At 46.8% G+C, this 20,699-nt stretch overlaps 3 protein-coding genes across 5 annotated transcripts; 2 read left to right on the top strand and 1 right to left on the bottom strand.

The window, feature by feature from the left end:
- Positions 1 to 533: 533 nt before the first annotated feature.
- On the bottom strand, positions 534 to 4,252 carry alg3 (ALG3 alpha-1,3- mannosyltransferase). 2 transcript variants are annotated; one of them, XM_049005075.1, is made up of 9 exons: positions 4,027 to 4,252; positions 3,526 to 3,625; positions 3,276 to 3,423; positions 2,889 to 3,049; positions 2,631 to 2,751; positions 2,043 to 2,248; positions 1,858 to 1,930; positions 1,595 to 1,740; positions 534 to 1,495 (listed from the first exon to the last, which is right to left on the bottom strand). In XM_049005075.1, the coding sequence occupies exons 1-9, from the start codon at positions 4,205 to 4,207 to the stop codon at positions 1,345 to 1,347; spliced, it is 1,287 nt and encodes a 428-aa protein (XP_048861032.1). In that variant the 5' UTR covers positions 4,208 to 4,252; the 3' UTR covers positions 534 to 1,344. The 2 variants fall into 2 exon arrangements, with proteins under 2 accessions (XP_048861032.1, XP_048861033.1); XM_049005076.1 differs by lacking the exon at positions 4,027 to 4,252 and adding an exon at positions 3,789 to 4,020.
- A 28-nt stretch (positions 4,253 to 4,280) lies between these two features.
- Positions 4,281 to 7,654, top strand: mul1a (mitochondrial E3 ubiquitin protein ligase 1a). Of its 2 annotated transcripts, none has more exons than XM_049005077.1 (5): positions 4,281 to 4,376; positions 5,120 to 5,252; positions 5,476 to 5,563; positions 5,682 to 5,802; positions 6,526 to 7,654. In XM_049005077.1, exons 2-5 carry the CDS (start codon positions 5,136 to 5,138, stop codon positions 7,217 to 7,219), a joined length of 1,020 nt encoding a protein of 339 aa, XP_048861034.1. In that variant the 5' UTR covers positions 4,281 to 4,376; positions 5,120 to 5,135; the 3' UTR covers positions 7,220 to 7,654. The 2 variants fall into 2 exon arrangements, with proteins under 2 accessions (XP_048861034.1, XP_048861035.1); XM_049005078.1 differs by having other exon boundaries at positions 4,284 to 4,349.
- A 6,505-nt stretch (positions 7,655 to 14,159) lies between these two features.
- camk2n1a (calcium/calmodulin-dependent protein kinase II inhibitor 1a) lies at positions 14,160 to 17,263 on the top strand. The gene is made up of 2 exons (XM_049005104.1): positions 14,160 to 14,724; positions 15,527 to 17,263. Exons 1-2 carry the CDS (start codon positions 14,556 to 14,558, stop codon positions 15,595 to 15,597), a joined length of 240 nt encoding a protein of 79 aa, XP_048861061.1. The 5' UTR covers positions 14,160 to 14,555; the 3' UTR covers positions 15,598 to 17,263.
- Positions 17,264 to 20,699: the final 3,436 nt, after the last annotated feature.

The raw sequence follows: 20,699 nt of genomic DNA, 5'->3' as shown, positions 1-20,699 counted from the left end.
CCACGTTTGGTTCATCTGAATTAAAAATATGATAAACAGTTAAATAGGCCAAATTGTTACAGGAATTTAATAACTATGCAAAAAGATCATGCAAATAGTGCCTTGTCATTCTTAACTTTTGTCACAAATTTAAGTTTCACATTTTAACACTGCGTTTCATTTGGTCAAATTTTACGATTTATTTTTTTAATTGACCAAATGCTAAGAAATGATAGCGATGCAAAAAAGAGACGTTTGACATCTTTCCAATCAATCAAATGCCACACCTGAGAGCTTAAGTATGCGGTGTGTGACTAAACTATTCAATCATAGTGTCAGACCTTTGGCTCACATCCATCTGCACATACGCACACTTCGGGTAAACCAGCACGATTTACATTACGGGGGACGGCAGTGGAACGCCACGAACATCAAACTCACCTGCATATGGAGGACGGCTTCGCATATCATGGCTGCAGATGAAAAATAAAATGCTAGATTCCACAACAACCAGATTATTTCTCCATTTTCACACCAACCACAGTCCACCAGACTCTGCTGAATGCCGATTTTATTACATATACAGCAATCATTCTTAACACTGCATAGATTAATTTAAAAACGCATCACTTAAACTTCCATGTGAAGTCATTTTGGCAATTCACAGTCTATCACCATCAGTGTTCAGTAATGAGGAGGCTTCCTCCTGCTCTGAGCATGACGGTCACACAGTTCCCTGCCCCCCGATGACGTGACTGCAGCACGCACTATAAGCTCACAAAAAGCGAATCCCTTGAGCCACTGACCTGCACCTGACAGAAGCCGCAAAAATGGCAAGGCAATCTGCTTGGTAGGGAATTTCGGTTCCTGCTGTTGTACCCTTGCACCAAACCTACCCTTACAAGGGTAAAACGGTACCCGTTACCCAGCGCAGATGGCTAACGTGATTCATGAAAAACTAAGAGGACCAGGCTTGCATTACTACTGTACTAACTTAACCAAACAGACAAACCATGTAAACATCCAAATAAAATAACATACATACTCATTCTTAAGCCACCACACAAAATACTTCCTAGTTTTATTGGCCGCCTTCGAGAGTCAGTTTGTAAAACCTGAGAACTTCCTGTCATCCTCGTTTCCTCGTCTGTGTGAACAGGGGGTTCCCTGGGTACCAGTATGACTATCGGCAGGAAGTGGAAGAGGACGCCGTGTACGCTAGCCCCCATAAGATCCATGGGGGGGGGGGGGGGGGGATGGGCGGGGCCAGAGGCAGACACGCCTCATTGATGCTTAAGAATGACACCCACACCACCAGTCAACCCATGTCTCACCACGCAGGAAGAGTAAAGGGCAGGTTCCCGCTCAGGGCCGTTTGGGCTTCTCCCCACCCTCCCGAGGGGCCAACCACAGGGACAGCAGGATGAAAAGGTGACACACGTGGAGGGCAGCTGAGCTGTACACCGTGGACGGATACGTGTTCCAGCACAGCTCGATCAGCCCCAGGATCAGAACCCTGGAAAGACAGAGGTAACAGTCAGGACGAGGTGACCTTGAGGTGACCTTGAGCTTCCCCCCCCCCCCCGAATGGAAACCAGTGTTGACGGGGGGCTACCTAAGCAGGTGGGCCAGCTTCTTCACCCCCCCGCTCCACAGTAGGTAGGGCAGGGTGTGGAAATACCACACGTAGAACTGATAGTGCAGCGAGCGGCTGAAGCACATGCCGATGAAGTTGGACGTGAACAGGATGCTGATGATCTGTGATTGGCTGTTAAGGTCACACGGTACACTATGCATCCAGTTATGCAGCTGGAAAAATCAACCACTGGGCTGCTGAGAATGAAGCACTCTCCCACAAGGGTCAAGAAACAGGATATGGTCAGGACTCAGCTTCTGTGGCTGCGTCCTCTTGGACGGGTCCTTCAGCAGCGCCGTGATGCTCTCTCCGGGCCTGAAAGAGCAGTGGATGGTTTCCTTTTACCATTTTCAAGGGTTTAGGGCTGTTTAGGTTCAGATTTAGTTAAACCTAAACCTGCTTAGGTTTAGATTTCCAGCCGCAGTACCTTTTCCACCTGAGGAGTGCAAACAGCAGCAGGGTCAGCAGGTGCGCCCCCAGCAGGCTGAGGTGGAAATAGCGGCTCAGGAAGATCTCCTCCGGGAGGAAGCGCCAGTTGACGGTCCACCTAAAGAGGAACTGGCGTCCCAAGTCGAAGGCGCGGCTGACGTAGCCCACGGGGTTTGCGAGGAGGAACGGCAGGCCGAGCAGCAACTGTGGGACACAAAGGCCACCTTCAGCTTAGGCTCCTCACCACTCCTAAGCCTAAGACACCGAGTCATTGTCTGAAAGCTGCCAGATCCCAGAAGGGTCCTGCTATTGTACCTTTGTATCAACCTGAGCAGCTCCAATAAATTGCTTTACTTTTATAAATTAAGAACAAGTTTCAGCTACAAAACAGTACCTTAAACACACAATAGTAATAAACCACCAACAGTAGGACAAAAAAGCTGTGCTTTTAGATTGTGATTCATTTAAGCACTAAGGAAACAAGTCTGTAGGTCCATCTAGTTCCTGGACACAATAATGTGCAATAGATTTCTAATGAAGCTGTCTAACAAGCTAACACATGGTCACGTGACGGACGTAAGGTCACCTGTATAGTGGCACAGAGGCTCAGCCGGGGAAGGGTCCCCTGCCAGCCAAACTCCCAGAGGAGAAGGAAGAGGAGCCCAGGAGCGAAGAGGAGCACGTTCATCTTCACCGACACGGCCAGACTACAGGTGGGGCCGAGAGCATGGGCACGTCACGCACACACGCGGAACCAGTCATGTGACCTGACCACGGCAACAAAAAGGCAAGGCCGATCTTCCAACTGGAACATGACTGTGGCACCATTAACACCCAGACTTGCCTGTAGAAAGCGCAGCCCAGGGTCCAGTGGCCTTCCAGGAAGAGGTTGGTGGCACCAAACAGCAGCATCATGGCCACCGGGTCGTTGAAGAGCCGCAGAACGTAGATGGAGTGGATGCGGTAGGAGGCACAGCAGACGAAGAAGAAGACATAGGGAGGCACCTGGATCCAGACACCAAAGACCCGTCACTAAAGCACAGCCACCAAAATGCACGACACCACTATCCAGGCTTAATCAGGCTACACTTTGGATTAAAAGGCAGGTCCCAGAAGGGAAATGCTGCTGTACCATTTAAAATCATTAGCCTGAACTGCATCTCCAGTCAGAGGCAGCTGCTTTGCTGCATAAAAGCGTACATTTCTCTTCCAGCCATAATGCCATGCTCACCCTCTGGGTTCGGTGGTAGATACGGAAGACCAGCAGCAAAGTGACTAGGTAAAAAGCAGCAAACAGACACTGCCCCATCTGGATATTCAGCCCGTGGCCAGTTATGTAGTACAGAGCCATGAAGATGTATACAAAACCAGCTGGGTACCTGTGTGCAAAAAGAAACGAGAGATTGTAGGCAAACAGCCTCCAGCGGTCGACCAACACTTAAGACAGGTCAGAAACACAATGCACTTCGGCTGGCACTCACACCAAAGGGCCGGTGCCTCCTTTAAGTAGGGTATAGTCGTAGGTGCCATTGATGACTCCTTCCACCTCTTCCATGTACGCTTTCCAGTCGATCTCAGTGTCTGACAGAACATTCCCGAATGAATGACTTCATTAGCTTCGAGCCTTTATCACTCGTTCCAGAAAAACGCACTTACATAATTACTTATCTTACGTTCAACAAACGAGCTACAAACGCACACAGGACTAGAGATAAAATGGCAAAACACCGACCAGTTTCCTTACTTGAAAGCGCGGCTCTTTACATCAATAATAGCTCCGAAAAATAGGTTCGAGAGACCACACGTAACTCTTATTAACCTGGGGTGCAGACAGTTCTCTTTTAATTTGACGCAATTTTAAACTAAGCAGCACAGGACCGACAACCCGCAGCAAACAAGCCTGTTATTAAAATGCACACAGCCAGAAAGTCCGTTTCACCTACCACCCATTAATAATCGTGATGTTATCTACGTTAACTTACACGCGACTTTTTGAATCACCCATATGTTGATGCCGATTTCGAAAAGCCAAAGCACCGCAGTCACCAAAAACGTATACTCCGCTTTGAATAAGACCATGTGTTTCTCCTGCCAAAGTGTGCGCAGCGTGCCCCACACCCGAGACGGCGGACCGACAGACTTCTTTCTCCCACCCGATGCCATTGCTACCCAAACACACAGGCCGTGACACGTGTGACTAACAAGCCGGTCACATGACCAGGGATAACCCCCGAATGACCTTTCACCTTCCGGCCGAGAACAGCACTTCCGGGGGAGAGAATGTCACCCGAAGCTTTTAAAAGAAGTAAATACCAGGAAACACACAGATAATGTACATTTAAACCTTCGTTATTAGCGATATAGATTAAGATTTTAAAAATGCGTTCTAAAATTGTCCTAGATATTTTAGTCTGAAGATAACTAAAAACCTTAATATCGAGTAGCCGAACTAGCCAGCTAGCGTGTTACATTCCTAGGAAATGTCGTTTGTAAGGAAACCTTAACAAAATGCTGTATGAATACTAATCTGTTGTTTTTTTTTGCTGTTATTGGGTTATCTAGAATCGAGATATCTCCAACCAAGTTAAAATGTATAATTACTAGACATTTTGACATCTACCCAACTATAAGTGGTCTTGTTTGTTTTTCAATTTGCATACAAAATCTGAGCTAAGTGATATAAAATAACACAATGTAACGTAATCCATTTGCATTGCATTGACACGTATGACAGTACTGTTTAGCGTTCGATTATCTGATGTAGAAGACGACAAAACTAAAATCGAAATGCACCTTCACTGCCCAAGTTTCATGGTTTATAATTATGTTACGACTGAAGATTACGAACGTCCAGCTGAACTACAATAAAGCAGGCATTCACAGTTTAATTTAAATCCACGAGGCTTACTTGTCGCCGTTTTAAATTACTTTACACACGCGCTCGAAAATATATATGATAAAAAAAAAAAAGTACATTTGCAGCTTTAATAAAATCCATCACCATTACAGATCATCCACTACAGCATTCCTGTAAATCAGAATTGCAAAACTAACTCTGTTTCGCCCGTTTCCAAGCCCCCGGTGTGTGAAGATGAATGATTTTCCGCTGAAAACGGTGGAAGTGGTGTGCCTGGGAACCAGCGTGGCTTTGTCGGGTCTGTTCTATTTCCTATACAGGAAGAAACGGAAAACGGTGGACAGACTCAAGGTTTGTGTTCTGCTTTAGCTGGACTTGAAATCTATGTAAGAATTAAAACATCATACATTCTTACCTAATATAAATCGTGTGGATGTTAAAGAGTATATGTGAAAAATTCTGGCTGCTTTTCTGCACTGAGAGCATGCTGCCATGAAACTGAATTGAACCAAACATAAATGGCAGAGATGAGGTCGGCTGGTTTAAACTGTGATTCTGTCTGCATGGCTTCCAGGAAGCACCTCGACTATCTCTGGACAAAAGCCTCGCTAGTATCTTAAATGCCACCCCTGGGAAATGTCTCCAGTATGTAATCATCCAAGGTGAGCAGCCTCCTCCGAGCTTCTGGCAGACCGGCTCACCGCTCTCTGTCCGGCTTCCCTAAACAACGGCGTGGAGTGGCATGTTTGGAATAAACTGCCCTTCCACTGTGGTCCCCAGGGACGGTGCAGCCGGTGGGGGAACCACTCCGCAGTCAGTTCCAGGAGGGCAGCATTGGCGTGGTGCAGAAGCTGGTTCTCAGGGAGCACAAACTCGTGTGGAACAGCCTGGCCCGTACATGGTATAGACCGGCACCGGGCCAAGTCCAGTTCTGTCATGCTGATGTTGCTGGTGGTATGCAAATATACTTTCACACATTTAAGAGACACTTTCGCCCCAGAGCGACTTACGGTGAGGCAAATAGTACATCGCAAACATTCGTGCTGTCAAGGAGTCAACTAGGCAAGGCTGAGCTTCCAGGTACAAGTGTAAACAGTTCTGGAGCAAGAGCTTCCCAACAGCTGCACATAAAACTATTAACAAAGTGGGAACCTCATAAGGCTACTCAACAGCCAGTAAGTGCAAGAGCATTCAAAGAATAATCCGGTTAGTATAGGGATTCATGGAACAGATGGGTCATAAGTTGATTCATGAAAGTAAGGAGGAAGTCAAATTTTGGACATTGTCCAGCAGCTCATTCCACCATCGGGGAACCACACAAGAGAAGCACTGTTGGTCTGCTGACCGATGAGGGCAAGATGAGACATAGATCTTGAGGAGCTTTTTGATAGAGATTGACGCCCATTCCTTTGATGGACCTGTAAGCCAGCACCATGAACTTGATGTGAGCAGCATTAGGGCGCCGATGAAGAGAGAAAAGAAGGAGTGTAACAGGAGAAGCTTTAGGCTGACAATATCAGACACGCTGGGCAGATCGTCTCAGTATCTATCCCTTCTAGGTGTTATTGCTGGAGACCTCCTGCAGGATGGTTCTTGTCTCTTTACGCCTCTTTGTGGCCCATAGGACAGATAGCGAGCGGATCCTGCATCAGCGTGTCAACACGGTGCCCTTTAACCTTGTGGGCTCGGATGAGGTGGCCGTCCGTGTGCTCTGTCCCCTGGAGGCATCAGGCCTGGACATGGAAATCGTCCACAAGAAGTTCCACCAGGCCAGCTACGGCTTCACGGACATCATCGGCCAGTACCTGAGTGGGGAGAAGCCTAAGGGCCAGCTGGAGATGGAGGAGATGGTGAAAGTCGGGGCCACGCTGACGGGCGTCGGCGAGCTCTTCCTCGACACGGACCGCACGCTTAAGCTCCGGCCGCCCGCAGATGGCTCTGCGTTCTTCCTCACGCCGGTCGACTTCGAGACGATGCAGGCGGCGCAGGCGGGCCAGGCGTGGATGTGGAGGGCGCTGGGTCTCGCGTGCCTGCTGGCTGGCGTCGCGGTACTCCTCTGGGCTGCCCGGCGGCACTACCGCCACCTACAGGCCCGGCGGGAGCAGGAGCGTGTGCAGCGGGAGTTCGACGAGCTGGGCGAGGGCGGCGAGCTGCCCGACAACGCCTGCGTGATCTGCATGAGCAGGCCGCGCAACTGCGTACTGCTGGACTGCGGACATGTCTGCTGCTGTTTCCGGTGCTCCCAGGTCCTGCTGCAGCCCATCTGCCCCATCTGCAGGCAGCACATCCAGAGGGTGGTTCCCCTTTACCAGGCCTGAGAACCTGAGGGCTGCTATACCACCTATACGTAAGAATGTTAAAGTCTAACATTAAAGAGCTTCCACCTAACCCAGCTTTTGGATGCCTCTCTACCTGATTGGGGCCCTAAACTCGCAGCCATATTCCCCCCAACTCCTGAGCTAAGTTGTACACTAAACTAGAATCCCATTCTCCTCTGCAGGCCCATTGCCCCCCCCCCTTCACGATGCCCATCAGGGTGCCTGCCAGCCCCCTGCTGGGGGGCCTCATACTCCAGTCTGGTATGGGCTGGTATCCAGCCTGGTGTCTGAAGCATAAATGCAGCATTTCTGTTTGCTGCGGTGTGATTATATTCACAGTGGAAATGCGTATCATGTCACTGTGTGTATTTGCTTAACGCTGTTAATTAGCACTTTATTTTCATCAGCTGCTGATTCATAAATGCAGTGTAAATATACTGGCTTCAAATTGTGTGGTCGTCCCCCATCCCCATATTACTCTGTGATTTTTAATGTCCTTTAGGTGTGTGTGTGTTTGGGGGGTGGGGGGGGGATATTCTATATGCTCGCTGCACTGGCCCCCGATGTAGCAGAACCTGTGGGAATGTACGTAGGCCATGTAGTCACACATGCAAGCCAGAAGAAACCGAAAGGTGTGTCAGGTCTGCCTGACAGAATCCTTCAGGCATTTCAGAAACAGCTGCGAGGTTCAGGGAGGACTTCGCGTGACAGCTGCTGTTGTGTGCCAAGAGGGGGCGCTCCTACACACAGAGCCGTCCCTCAGTCCGATATGCTGACAGCTTAGAGCCTCAGGCATGGCTCATGGGTCTGCAGTAGGCCAGGGTTCCCAGATTTTGGTCCTGGAGGACCAGTCTCCAAAACATGTCTGCTCAACCTGCCAATAAGCTGGTGAGCTGCATGCGGTGTGCTTAAGCGGGGAGATCTGCAAACTGTAGGACATTTGCTCAGTGACCAATCAATGGCCATCTGTGTGAGCCATTACATCGCAAGCCTAGTGGCCAGGGCTAATATCGAAAAATTCCTAACGTGATTACTTGTGAATTTTTCCCTAAATGAACTGCTGAGATATGCCAGCAAGAGGAAAACATGCATGTATTACATCACCGGACAGTGTTAGAATTTGTCCACCAGGTGGCAGAGTGGAACCAAGGAAGGCTGCAGTTTTTCTAGGGGGTTTGTTAAATAGCTTGAAATGTTGGAGGAACTTGGGGACTGCGTGCCTGTCTTCCTCCCAACACGGTTTTCAGCTCTATCAAAAATCAGCAAATCTTCACAGGCAAATGCAATTCGGATGGTTATTTTACAGGGGAAATAAATCAGGTTAATGACCTTGCTGAAGTATATCGCAGCAAGACCTGAACCAGAAACCTTCTGGTAGCACGACCATTTCTTTACCTCATTCCGGACTGTTGGGATCCTGTAGATCAGCCTGTTCTGGTTGACCGGTGTCTGGTAACAAAAATAAAAGTCCTGCGAGCGGAGATCAGAAGCACGCGTGTTTAAATGTGTGCAGCTTGCCGGAGGTGGCGGAAAGCTGAAATCGCGTCAACCTCCACTAATTATCACAGTCACCTAGGTGGGATGGAGGAGGGTGTACCTGCGTGACCCAGTTACCATGGGAACATGACTGCAGCCCCTGCCTCACGTGCCGATTCTGTCGCATGAGGTTCCAACCAAGCTGATAATGAGAGGATGCAGCCCCTGACAGAAAAAGCATCGTTCTTTCAGACATCCACACCTACCGGCTCTCCGTCCCCTGGTCAACATTAATGAAACACGCAACTTGTTGATCTGGTTTACAGGACAGCTCCCACAAACACTAAGCTTTGTTGCTATGGAAACCAATCTCTCCCCACTCCTCTGTAAAGGCTGTAGGTTTCTGGGTTTTTTTAAATAATGTGAATTTCCTATACGAACTGGCTTGTTGTGGTTAAACAGAAGCAACTGGCCAGTTGCAGGCATGGCTAACGTTGCCGTTTGATATATCAAAGTCTATATTTTGGGGTGGTTATATACACTCAGTGGCTAGATTATTATTTAATGCAAACAGCCAATCATGGAGCTGCAAACTGTATACCTGCAACACACGAAGCAGGATTTTTTTCATTAGCTAGATAAGCCAAATTTAAGGATTGTCCAGTATCAGTGGCACTCGCCTCTCCTCCTATTGGACAGTTTTCACGATTGTCTTAAGTTATCCAGTTAATTGGGAACCCCCCCCCCCCCCCCAGATCGATAGGTTCGCTCACTGTTTGACTCAGCATTAGAATGGCTAACATGCACAGTCTAAGCGGGTTTGAATGTGGTGCGATAAACTGTTTGTGTTACGCATGCTGCATCGCAGAACGAGCCAGCACCCTCCATGGTGTCTAGAGTTTGGTGTAATAAACGGGAAAAAATAAATCCTGTCAGCAGAATATCTGTGAATAAAAACTCCTTGTTAATGTGAGAGCTCAAAAGAGTTGTGGCCAAATTTATTAAAGAAGGCAGGATGGTCTCGAGCAAAACAAGAGCCCAGTACAACAGTGGTTCTAGAAACAAAAGGGGCGTGATGTGTGTACTTAATGAAGTGGCCACAGAGGGTATATTAGCATATTGTGATAGATTAGGCCAGTGTTTCCCAGTCCGGTCCTCCGGGACCTGCAGACAGTCCACGTTTTTGTTCCAGCTCCTGGGAGGGAGCCGGGAAGCAGTAAAAACATGGACCGCCTGTGGGTCTCCGAGGACCGGACTGGGAAACACTGGATTAGGTAAACACAACAAGCCCCTCCCCAGTCGACCAACCAGTCAGCATTTATCTGACGGTTGCTTTTTAAGCTTTTTGTTTTTCAAGATGTGTTGATGATTTTGGTTTGGGGGAGAGAGAAAAAAAAAACATGAAATGTACAGTTAATCGATTCTGGGAAATTACATTCATGGCGAGAGAACCAGTGAACCAGCTAAAATGTCCTAATGAGCAGGGAAGGGGGACATGTTGGGAAGAGAAAGCACCTGCCACCCTGATGGGCCCCGTGAGCTGTGAGCAGATAGGCAGAATGTTCCAGGACGCAGCTGTACCGCCACACCAGAGAGCCTGGGCAGCCCGGACGCGACATTGTTCCATGTGCGGTCCGCTTGCTTCTCTGTTAAGTAACACTGCATCGCTAAAAGGATTCTACTTCCCCTTTTCAAAATAAAGAGGATTATGGACATTCGGTAGAAAATTACTGAAACTGGCGTAGCACAGAAAGCCCACAGATACGGCCTTAAAGACGATGAATGAAATGAAATGAAAAGGATTCTGTCAAACATAAACACATTAACAAATTCTGTAATTATTTGGATTATCGGCTCTCATATTTATAAAATAGAGCAACGGGTTTAAGAGTCACTATTTTACATTTAAAATGCAGATTGCTTTATAAATTCCACGCCAACATTTGGTTGCTTTGCTGAAAATTGTATCCAAGGCATCTTAACTGCATACTGTGGGATATTTAGTGATGAAAATCAGCTTCACCTCACCTGCTGTGCACTAATTTGATGTATAGATACGAACATACAAAGGCAAAAGACACATATTTACTTGCTGTGGTTCACTAAGCCTGTTGGGCAAACGGGGAGGACTGTACTTTTGCTTATATCTACACAGTCAGTCGGGCTCACAGGACGCCCTCCTCAGGGCGCCACGTGCTCAGATTGACAAATGACAGAATGCTGCCAGTCTAGTTTAATTTGGGAGAATGGGGGCGCCGCTGTCCTGAAACACACCCCCACCCGGCCACACAAATGCATCACTGCCTACTTCTCTTCCACCGCCGCAGCAAATCTTCCTTCTCGGATAGCAGGTGACTTGCACGCATACGTAAGCATTTTGTCTGTATGATAAAAAACAACAACAACAATAACTCAGGACAGAAACCAGCTTCGTTTGTGAGTGAATCTATTTCCATCCCACATTTAATTGGTTCGGGATGTCAGCCATTACATGCCTTAAGGATGGGGGGGCCCTGTCAAGGGGACTTCAGATGAAGTTCACATGGCTTCCGCAGCGCCCCTGAGCGATTACGTTACCTGCGAAGGCACGCCCTGCACCGTAAATCAGACGCGAGCGGCCTGTCGTGTGCCTCCCAGTCCTCCTCGCCCCGCGCCGGCTGGGTCAATGTCGGCAGCGGCCTTGTCAGCGGCCTTCAGTCACCGCGATACGAGGCCTGCCACTTCCTGCTCATGTTTGGTTACTGCACTTACTGTTTTATCTGGAGGGCACAAAAGCTGCAGAAGCCCTTGCTGGGATTTGAACCTAAAACCTTCTGTGTATAGGCCCAGTCTCTTAGTCCCCACAATACATGAAACCAAAAATGAAAAACAAACTTTTTATTCTGTACTAAATTTACAGCAATCGCATAGTTAAATGTATTTCTCGGTCCATGTCTTTACTTATATTCTCACGGGCACTATGACCAACAAGGGTGACATTTCACCTCCATACATCATATATCTGAAGATGACAGTTAAGGATACTTTGACATAATAAAAATCTCCTCACCCCGTTCAAGATTCCAACTATGGACCCCTTGATTGAATAGATTAGGATGGACCCTGACTGAAAATGTCTGGCTTAGAGAAACAGCTACGGTCTACATTGGGGTGGCCAACCTCATCCATAAAGGGCCGGTGTGTATGCAGGTCCTTGATATAACCTTTAGGTGCTGCTGACTGTATACAGGATGGCAGTGACCTTGGTGAAAGAAGCACAGCTTTCATTCATGGTTTCATTAAACCCCATCCCACCATCCACTGCATGCCAACCTTGTCTCATAATGCAATCTGCCTAGACATGAATTCCACATCAGTCAGCAGCTGTCCTCAGCCTGCCCTAGCCTGCAATCCCCCCGTGAGAGGAAGAAGTCTGGCAGATTGTGGTCATTATATAACATCACTAATCAAGTTGTGGCACAGTTATTCTGTGGATCTGGACACAGAAACAGTGAGAATGGCTTTACTTAGATATGTCTGCCATCCCTGACTGACACATTAAAATGAACAGCAGCAAGGAGTAACATTAGTGTAGCAGTGGACTGACATACATTCATGAGCATAAAACACGGGGGGGGGGTTTGTATCCCTCCCCTCCCACCACACCAAATTCGGCTAATACAACCCCCCCTCCCCCAATAATCATGTCTCCCCCTAAACGGGGTGGAGACCTCAACCGCTCCCCCCCCCCCCCAACGTTCAAACCAAAGTTACACCCTTGCCTACATTCCATCTCTGCAAAAAGGCCTCTTGCATAACAGGCACCTAGTAGATATATGCGTATATATATGCGTATATATCTACCGTTTGCAGCAAGTTTGTAACTATATTGAAATACCTTATGTAAAGGGCACGAAATCTTGCAGAATATCATGCCATTATAGTTTTTACCGTTTGCGTCTGAATAGCGGGACATAATATGCATGTTCATAAGTAGACGATGAGAAGAAAACAGAGCTGGGCTATTGATTATCAGTAAAGAAATTGAACAACGATATAGACTCGACAACCGAGCCACGCGCATACTTGAACGCTAGCCTTGGTGCTGAATATGAACATACTAATTTTACATAATCTTGACGTTATAAGTAGGTTTATATATTTAATGATAATCAAGACCCTCTCTTTTGCAAAACTGCCCTTATATTGGACATCAATATGAGCAGATAAACTGATCTCGTCCCCAGGGTGAATCATTACAGCCAGCACAGTTTATGGAAATTGTGATTATACTGCTTGGGAATTAATACGAAAACAAATTGACCAGCGCACTTGTGTTTGTACACTTTCAAGGTTAACAGGCGCCAGTTCCGCATGAAACGTATAATAAAAAGCCCCTCGGGGGAAAAGAGCGATGCGGAAAATAATCGACGCTTCAGACGCAGTGATATATACGGCTGAAATGCGCCGTTAATCGCGGCGCGGCGCGGTAGCGAAGGAACGGGCGCACCGGGGAGACTGCGGCAGCCGGGTGTTTCTCACAGCAGATCGCTATTAGGATGCAGCGACTGTCCTCTGCTGACGCCTGCATCAGCAGCACTGCCGATCTACTCAAAAGCCTCCGCAAACACACTGTAAGGAAATCTTATAACACGGGAAAAACTGCAGAACCCGGCCTGTTGGTACTAGACTGTATTGCAGAAAACGGGTGTCGGTTCGTTGTGCTTATATAAGCATTACGAATATATTACTGCGAGTAACGCTCATATGCCCTTCATGCACAGGTTGCTGTGGCCACTTGCTGTTAAGTAAAGTAAAAGTAGCTGTTGCAAAGTACTACAATTAAACTGACTTTCAGGAATCACCAAACGTTAGCGGAGTATAGTGCTGCTAAGAGACGAATTTTCCAAACCGGAGAACTCGGCAATCTAACAGAATTGCTCTGTTGTAGATGGTCGTTTTCAGTGCTGTGCCTTTTCTTTGAAAAATGTTTTAATCAGGGACATGTAGGAATCAACTCTGGATCGAAGTGAAAGAAGCAGCGGTATACGTTGGCGTAGAACCTTTTGTTTTATGGTTTTATCTTTCTGTTGCACTTTACCGTTTTTATCATCTAATAGTGGACGCGACAGAAAAACAAGTTCACACAGCAAACAGATACTTTCGACCCGTTTTCAGAGCAAGATGATTAAGTTAATGAATGTAATATTCGTACTCTTATTGTAGGCGCCAATGCCAGATTCGTCATCCCACAAACTTTGCAGCTGCTTTACTGTAAACATAACATCTTCTTGCAATTTGTGCATGGCAGTATCCTGTTTAGGTTAGTTTTATATCTGAAACTGGCTGTCTGGCTTCGTATGGCATCTAAAACGATACGTAAGTATGGATTAGTACTGTACTTGTTTTTGTATACTGGAGTTAATAACACAGTTCGCCTGTTGATGTCACTCTTTCTACTCTCCTAAGGTTCTCTCATCCCCGACTTCCAGTCTCCCTCACACACACACACAAACTCCAATACACACTCGCACCCAGACACACAAACATACACACGCACGCACACACACATCACTTTAAACCCGGATGGATGACTTCACTGTTCCGCCTGGGTTTCCTTTATGATCCCGGGATCTCCCATTTTTCTCATCAGACCTCTCTGAACACGCACACGAACGCATCACCCATAAACACTGCTCTCCGCGACGTTGTCAAATTGGGTCGCGCTTTGCGAAAGAGCTGCTACATTTGCGCTTGAGATCACTTCAAGAGGATCGTCTGAGAAGTGCAATTATTCGCGGAAGTCCATCTGCCATTGACCATCGGTATCGGTTTCATCCGTTTTTTACCTTTTCGGAAGAGGCTTCCTGTCAGTGCCATAATGTCCGAGGTCCTGCCATACAACGAGGGGAAAATGAGCGGATACGGAGCTGATAGCGAAGTCAGTCAAATGTCTTTCAGCTGCGGACTGCAAGACACCAATTCTTTTTTCGGGGCATCGCAGGGAAAAAGACCCCCCAAACTGGGACAGATTGGCAGAGCTAAACGAGGTAAGCAATAGGGTATCAAACTCTCGTAGTTGCAAAAGACCCTCTAAACCATGGTTGCGCACGTGTTAATATGTGACAACAACGACGATCCTGCCAAATACATGCTGCAAGGTGCGTAAATATGAAAACAAGAACGAATATAGACCTTATGTCTCTTGAATATACTGAGGGTCAACACATACTGCAATGCAAGATATGAACCTCCTATTTTTGGACTTGTAGCAGATCCAGTCAAGATAGAATAGACAGATACATAAAGAAGAAAAATGAAATTGTGTATGAATAACAGATCGCATTTAGAGCGTTAAGATGATTTGCGCGTTCTTCGTATATGACATTGTTTGGGTTAACGCTTCGGAAATCCAGTTTTAATATTTTAGACATATTGGAAGAAATATCAGCCCCTTCTTAGTGTATCGTCGGAATATTGTTTACTAAACTGAACTTACATTTCGGCTATTAAACTAAATCACCAAACCGTTAACTGCCAATTAGATACGCATAACATATAATTTTCTTTTGCATATCCGAATTATCATTTGCTTAATTTTAAAAGATGCCAGATGTTAAAACACGATCTTGTGAAATGGGCTGTTTCGATTGTTTTCGGCAACACGCATCAGAGACGTGTGCATCATTTCACTTTAAGAAAATGCATTTAGAACAGCTGTTTGTCGTAGCAAAAAAAAAAACGATGAGGAAAAACAGCAGACATGCGGAATATATGCTGCTATTTGTGTTAAGTAAGAAATTACTGCATGCCAGAAAATAAAACCATATTTCCCCCTTTCTTCCTCTATAGTGGTTATTGAAGACGACCGAATAGACGAGGTTCTGAAGGGAATGACAGACAAATCATCACCCGGCGTTTAAACGGGAACGATGCCTTGCAGACTTTTTATTTTAATCACCGATTTGAAGCACCTGTCGGACGTGCATGTGTTCAAGGATTGTATAGGAGAAACGAAGGCACGAAGCGATAACGATGATGGGGAAAGGAAGGAGAAAGGAAAAGATGACAACGGAAGACCGAGATTTATTTTGGGGTTGCTGGCAATTCTCCAAACGAAACCCGATTTAAACCACTGCTGAGCAGCACGATACCGTGACGGCATCACCGCAGCTCCGTTTCTCCACCTTAGCCGATTTCTACGATGGATGATGAACTTGCCATTATTTCATGACCACCGTCTGCCAAAACGCGCTGTAAGCAACAAAAAGGAAGAAAACAACAAAAACAACAACAGCAGCAACATCTGGAAGCGAAATGTCGCCCGAAGCTCTATTTCTATATCTGTACAGAACTTCAGTTTGAAGTCCATCTTCTCCCGAGATAAAGCTTTATGTTGAAAACACAGTCGGCAAAACAGCATTCAAACGAGCTGTTTCATTCAGTACTATCCACACGTAGAATGCATTCCGATTGCTTGCTTGAGCTGTCTTTAAAATAGCTTAGACCAACCGGACAATGAAAACCCAAACGATGAGACCGGGCGTATGTATTAATGGGGTAATCAACACAAGGGTATTTCACTGTATTCACCCACCCCTTTCTTTTCAGTTTTGCCCGTCACAAACATGCTGAGAAATATATATACGTAGAGAAAGATTGTACTATTTAGTCCCCCCAGACACTATGATGATGCAGGTCGGCTCTTAATTTACTGACACCTGCGCTTATCAGTTTCACACCTCGCGTTCAAAAATATCGAAGGATATCTGGACGCCAGCAGGGATGGTTAAACACAAATACATGAAAACATTAAAAAAAGACTGACGGGAATAATTTGAATTACTATTATTATTTATTTCGATTTTGCGATTATGTTTTTGTCTTACATAAATAAAAGTCGACTTTTCCCCCCCTCCATCCTTTTTTTGCATGAACTTTCTCTCAGGTGTCAACACAGGCACCAGAACCATTCTTACCCAGGCACGATTCTTTTTAACAAAATTCATATTTGTATTTTTATATCTAACTATTTGTTATTTAAACTGATACGCTCGTCTAACGTCTTACAATTCATCAACAAAAAAGTTTGTACTTTGGAGAGGATATTCTGAGACTACCGAAGAATCTATGAGGTTTTGTCTGTCTCAATCAATATCCAGTGTGGGACGTTGTTTTTTAAAGAAAAAAGACTTACTGAATGTGTTTCGGGTTTTGCACACATCAATGTTTAACTATTATTGATAAATCGTATAACTGTGACTTGAGCTTCGTTGACGGATTCGTTAGAATTGGCGATTTTAGAGTCTGTTGCGCTGTTTACGAGTATACTCAAATAACGCGCTGTTATTTGACAGATTTTTGGACATTACCGTTACGTTTTTTAATTTAAAATCTTTTGTAACATTCTTTTACAGAAATTGAATATGGTTTGTTGTGCATGAAACCTTAATATTTTCAATAATGAAACGTCATTTTATGAAGCAAAAAAGCGACGAAAACGTCATGACATTCTAAGAATGATTCATTGTATATGATGATGCCATTTTCACTGTATTTGGTGAACTAATAAATGGTGAAATAACAGTTTGTGGGGCGTGCTCTTGTATTTATTTATAAACGGCAAAAATACAAATATACTCCCAGCAGAGCCAACATACAGACTGCATGGGTCACGCAAAGAAGACTACGGCGGTTTTCCTGTCACCGTGGTGCGGTGCAAACAAACAAACCAGAAAAAAAGAATAATGAGAAACAGCACTAAGCATAACGGTGGTCACAAAAGACCTCACAATAACGCATTATTATTATCTACTCAAGCCATTCATATGTTCCTGCTGTGTTAAGTCCGCTATATTTGTCGATTAAACCCAAAATAAATGCTTCTGAGAGGCTGAGCGCCGAGCCAGCATTTGCAGCTGGGCTTCGCCATCAAACAAAGCCGTTTTTATTAAGAGGCCCATCTGCTCAAGCTTTGCTCCGGCGTGTCTTTCGCAGAAACAAACACTCAAATGATTTTTTTTTTTGCGCGGAAATGTCGATGACCGAAAACAAGGGATCATTTCTAGTGGGCGAACATGGTTGTTGGAGAGGATCGGATAATGATAATGATTCCCGCAAACTGGTAGACAAACCCAAGCGAGTTGCCATTTGCAATGTTGATATTCCCATAACCTCGTTATAAAGGCTCGATGCAGCACAACGAGGCAATGATTTCAAGTAGCCTATCCGTGCTTAATATACGTCTCATTTCAGAAACGCAGTTTTACTCTGGATCCCCGCACCCGAGCAAAGACCCCAGGGTGAGTATGAAGTGCATTCACAGCTCGAGTTAAACACTTTCATCGCTACTTCGACACACAGTATAAAGCGCTGAGTTTTAGCACGCCGAGCTCGGCGTTCTTTACAGTCCGTTTCCTGGCTGAAAAGACGGGATGACTCGCCTCATTTTGCTGTGAGATTTCAGTTTGCTTCCTGGTGCAGACGCGGACCGTGCAGAAATGCGAGCACATAGGAAAGATGATGTGCTGGGTGGCATGAAAGCAGATAAGCAGACTCGCTTAGACGACAAATTTGAAAATAACCGTGAAGCATTTTAATACTTGCCAGGAACTACTGGTTTTGTTAGGTTTGAAGAATCACAGCTTCCCTGAAATATATGTAGACAGACAGACAGACAGACAGACAGACATAGATAGATAGATAGATAGATAGATAGATAGATAGATAGATAGATAGATAGATAGATAGATAGATAGATAGATAGATGGATGGATTTTATATTATCTCCGAAAGTTATGACAAAACACTGGAATCAGATGGCAGTGAATGTGCCCATCATGTATTCATTGGGTTGAGAAGTTGCAGTAAGTGCAGTCGTGTGTCAGAACTCCCCTGAAATGTCACCCATCCTTCTATTACGACGCTACGAGCATCATATACTTGCTTGGGGTTTAATTTAGCAAACTGTCCTTGGAAAGAAGAAAAGGTGTGTGCTGTGTGCACTGGAGGGCCAGCGGCAGGGCCTGACGCAGGAAGACAGACAAGGTCCACAGCAGAGACCATGAGCAGTCGCTTCACAGTGAGACGTGCTCAAAAAACAAATAAAAAAAGAAGAAAATAAAGCCACATATTACATAAACAGCAGAAAATGCGAGCAGAGAGTGGGGGGGACAATAGCAGAAACCCATTCAGAGGAATGGGCAAATTCCTGCTTAACTTTAACCCTCTATAGACTAAGCTGACATCACACCTCCTACATTCGGTGTCCTGAAGTTTAATTATGGGGGGGTAAGTGAGGGAATTTGGTTCCAGGCTTTGAACCTGCGCTTAGTACAGGAAGGGGGAGGGGGGGGGAGTTAGGTGAGTCTGACTGCCAGCTGATTGGCTGCAGAGGGTCGTGTATAAAGCTGACTCAGTCCAAGGTCGTGACATTCCAGCCCGCGGAGAACCTAAAGGTCGCGACCTCGGGCGCCCTGTCCCACCGCACCCGTGGCGCCCCCCCGCCATGACGTCAGGGCTTCCATCCCATCCCGGGCAGCGTGGCAGGCCGCCATGACTGAGACAGCTGCTGCTGCCCGCTGATCTGCCAGTGCCACCCCCTCCCCATCCTGCGCGGGCCGAACAAACGGCAGTCTCTTCCCCGACGGCATGTCGATAAACCCGGCGCGAGCCGCGGTCGTCTGTCCTCCCCCGGGGGCTCCTGATGACGGAGGCCATAGGCTGGGAGGGGGGAGGACGGGACGGGTGGGCGTTAATCCAGGGACGTCAAGTGGAGGGGCACTTAAAACCACACGCGCGCCTTTGATGCCACAGCCTAAAGAGGTATCACGTGAAGGCGCCGGGGGTCAAAGGTCAAGTGCTTGTGGCCAATGAGGATGCAGACACTCCCAGGCGCTGACGTCCTGCTGACAGAAGCCAGCGGCTGCATTTCCCCAAGACAAAGCGGAAAATCGAGCCGCCCGTCATATAACAGCTCCACCGCTAAAGGATCCAAGGAACTTATATATAGTACTTTCTCTAATCATTTGGAAAGTGGACGTCTTTAAGCTAAAGCACAGAAAGAAGTGAGGATGAGTAGTCAGTGAAGGTCTTTGATTTGCATTGGGGGGGGAAGCTGAACTTTATGAAACCTCACCGGCAAATCTGAGCTGCGCTTTGTGGCCGATCTGAAGACGCCACAGGGCCTCCAAGGGGGGACGCGACAGCCAATCTCAAAACAGACACATCTTCAGGCATTTTTATATCCTGTCAGGTATGTGGCACTACTTTGTGCAAATTCACACGTGTACCGCGCCCCCCCCATGCCCCCCCCCCCCATTCCGTCTGAAGCTTGATGTTTAATCAAGCGGTTGGGATAAACACTTCTCTTAAAGATTCATGAGTAACTGCATTTCCTGGCAAACAAACACACAATCTATTAATTACAGCTCCTTAACAGCGATGCCACCTGCTGACACACAATGGGACGTACAGGCTGTTAGGTGCAAAGTGTGAATACTACAATGCAGCGGTATTCCAAACAGGGACCCCTAATGCTTACATTCACACTATTCCTGTGTTAGTGTATCGCTGAGAAATCGGACGGGTAAAATGAAATAAACACGTTGAGCCTCCAGGGTGGGGCTGGGAATCTGAACCCCAGACCACGGGAATCTCCCTGCCCCATGGAACACAATCTGTGGGTGAAGCGGGCGCGCCTGGGGCTGGCCTCCAACGTCGGGGGGGGGGGGGGGGTGCGTCCTCACCTCGGGACGCAGGTGTCCTCTAAACGCCTTATGTGAGTCACGTCCTGCAGCGTAAGCGCCCTGGCAGAATCATGGCAGGAGCCGGCATTACCAGTCAGCAAAAACGGAGGAGAGTGGGCTGGCCTGTCCATGAGGGAGCAGGCGGGAAGGCAGGTGGGCGGGAAGGCAGGTGGGCGGGCAATGGAGCAGACAGGCGGGTGAGCGAGAGAGCGGCCGGGCGGGTGAGCGAGAGAGCGGCCGGGCGGGTGAGCGAGAGAGCGGCCGGGCGGGTGAGCGAG

Source organism: Brienomyrus brachyistius, unplaced genomic scaffold, assembly GCF_023856365.1.
Source record: "Brienomyrus brachyistius isolate T26 unplaced genomic scaffold, BBRACH_0.4 scaffold147, whole genome shotgun sequence".
Taxonomy (NCBI): domain Eukaryota; kingdom Metazoa; phylum Chordata; class Actinopteri; order Osteoglossiformes; family Mormyridae; genus Brienomyrus; species Brienomyrus brachyistius.
Note: the sequence above shows the minus strand (reverse complement) of the source record. Positions and strands in the feature narration are given on the sequence as shown.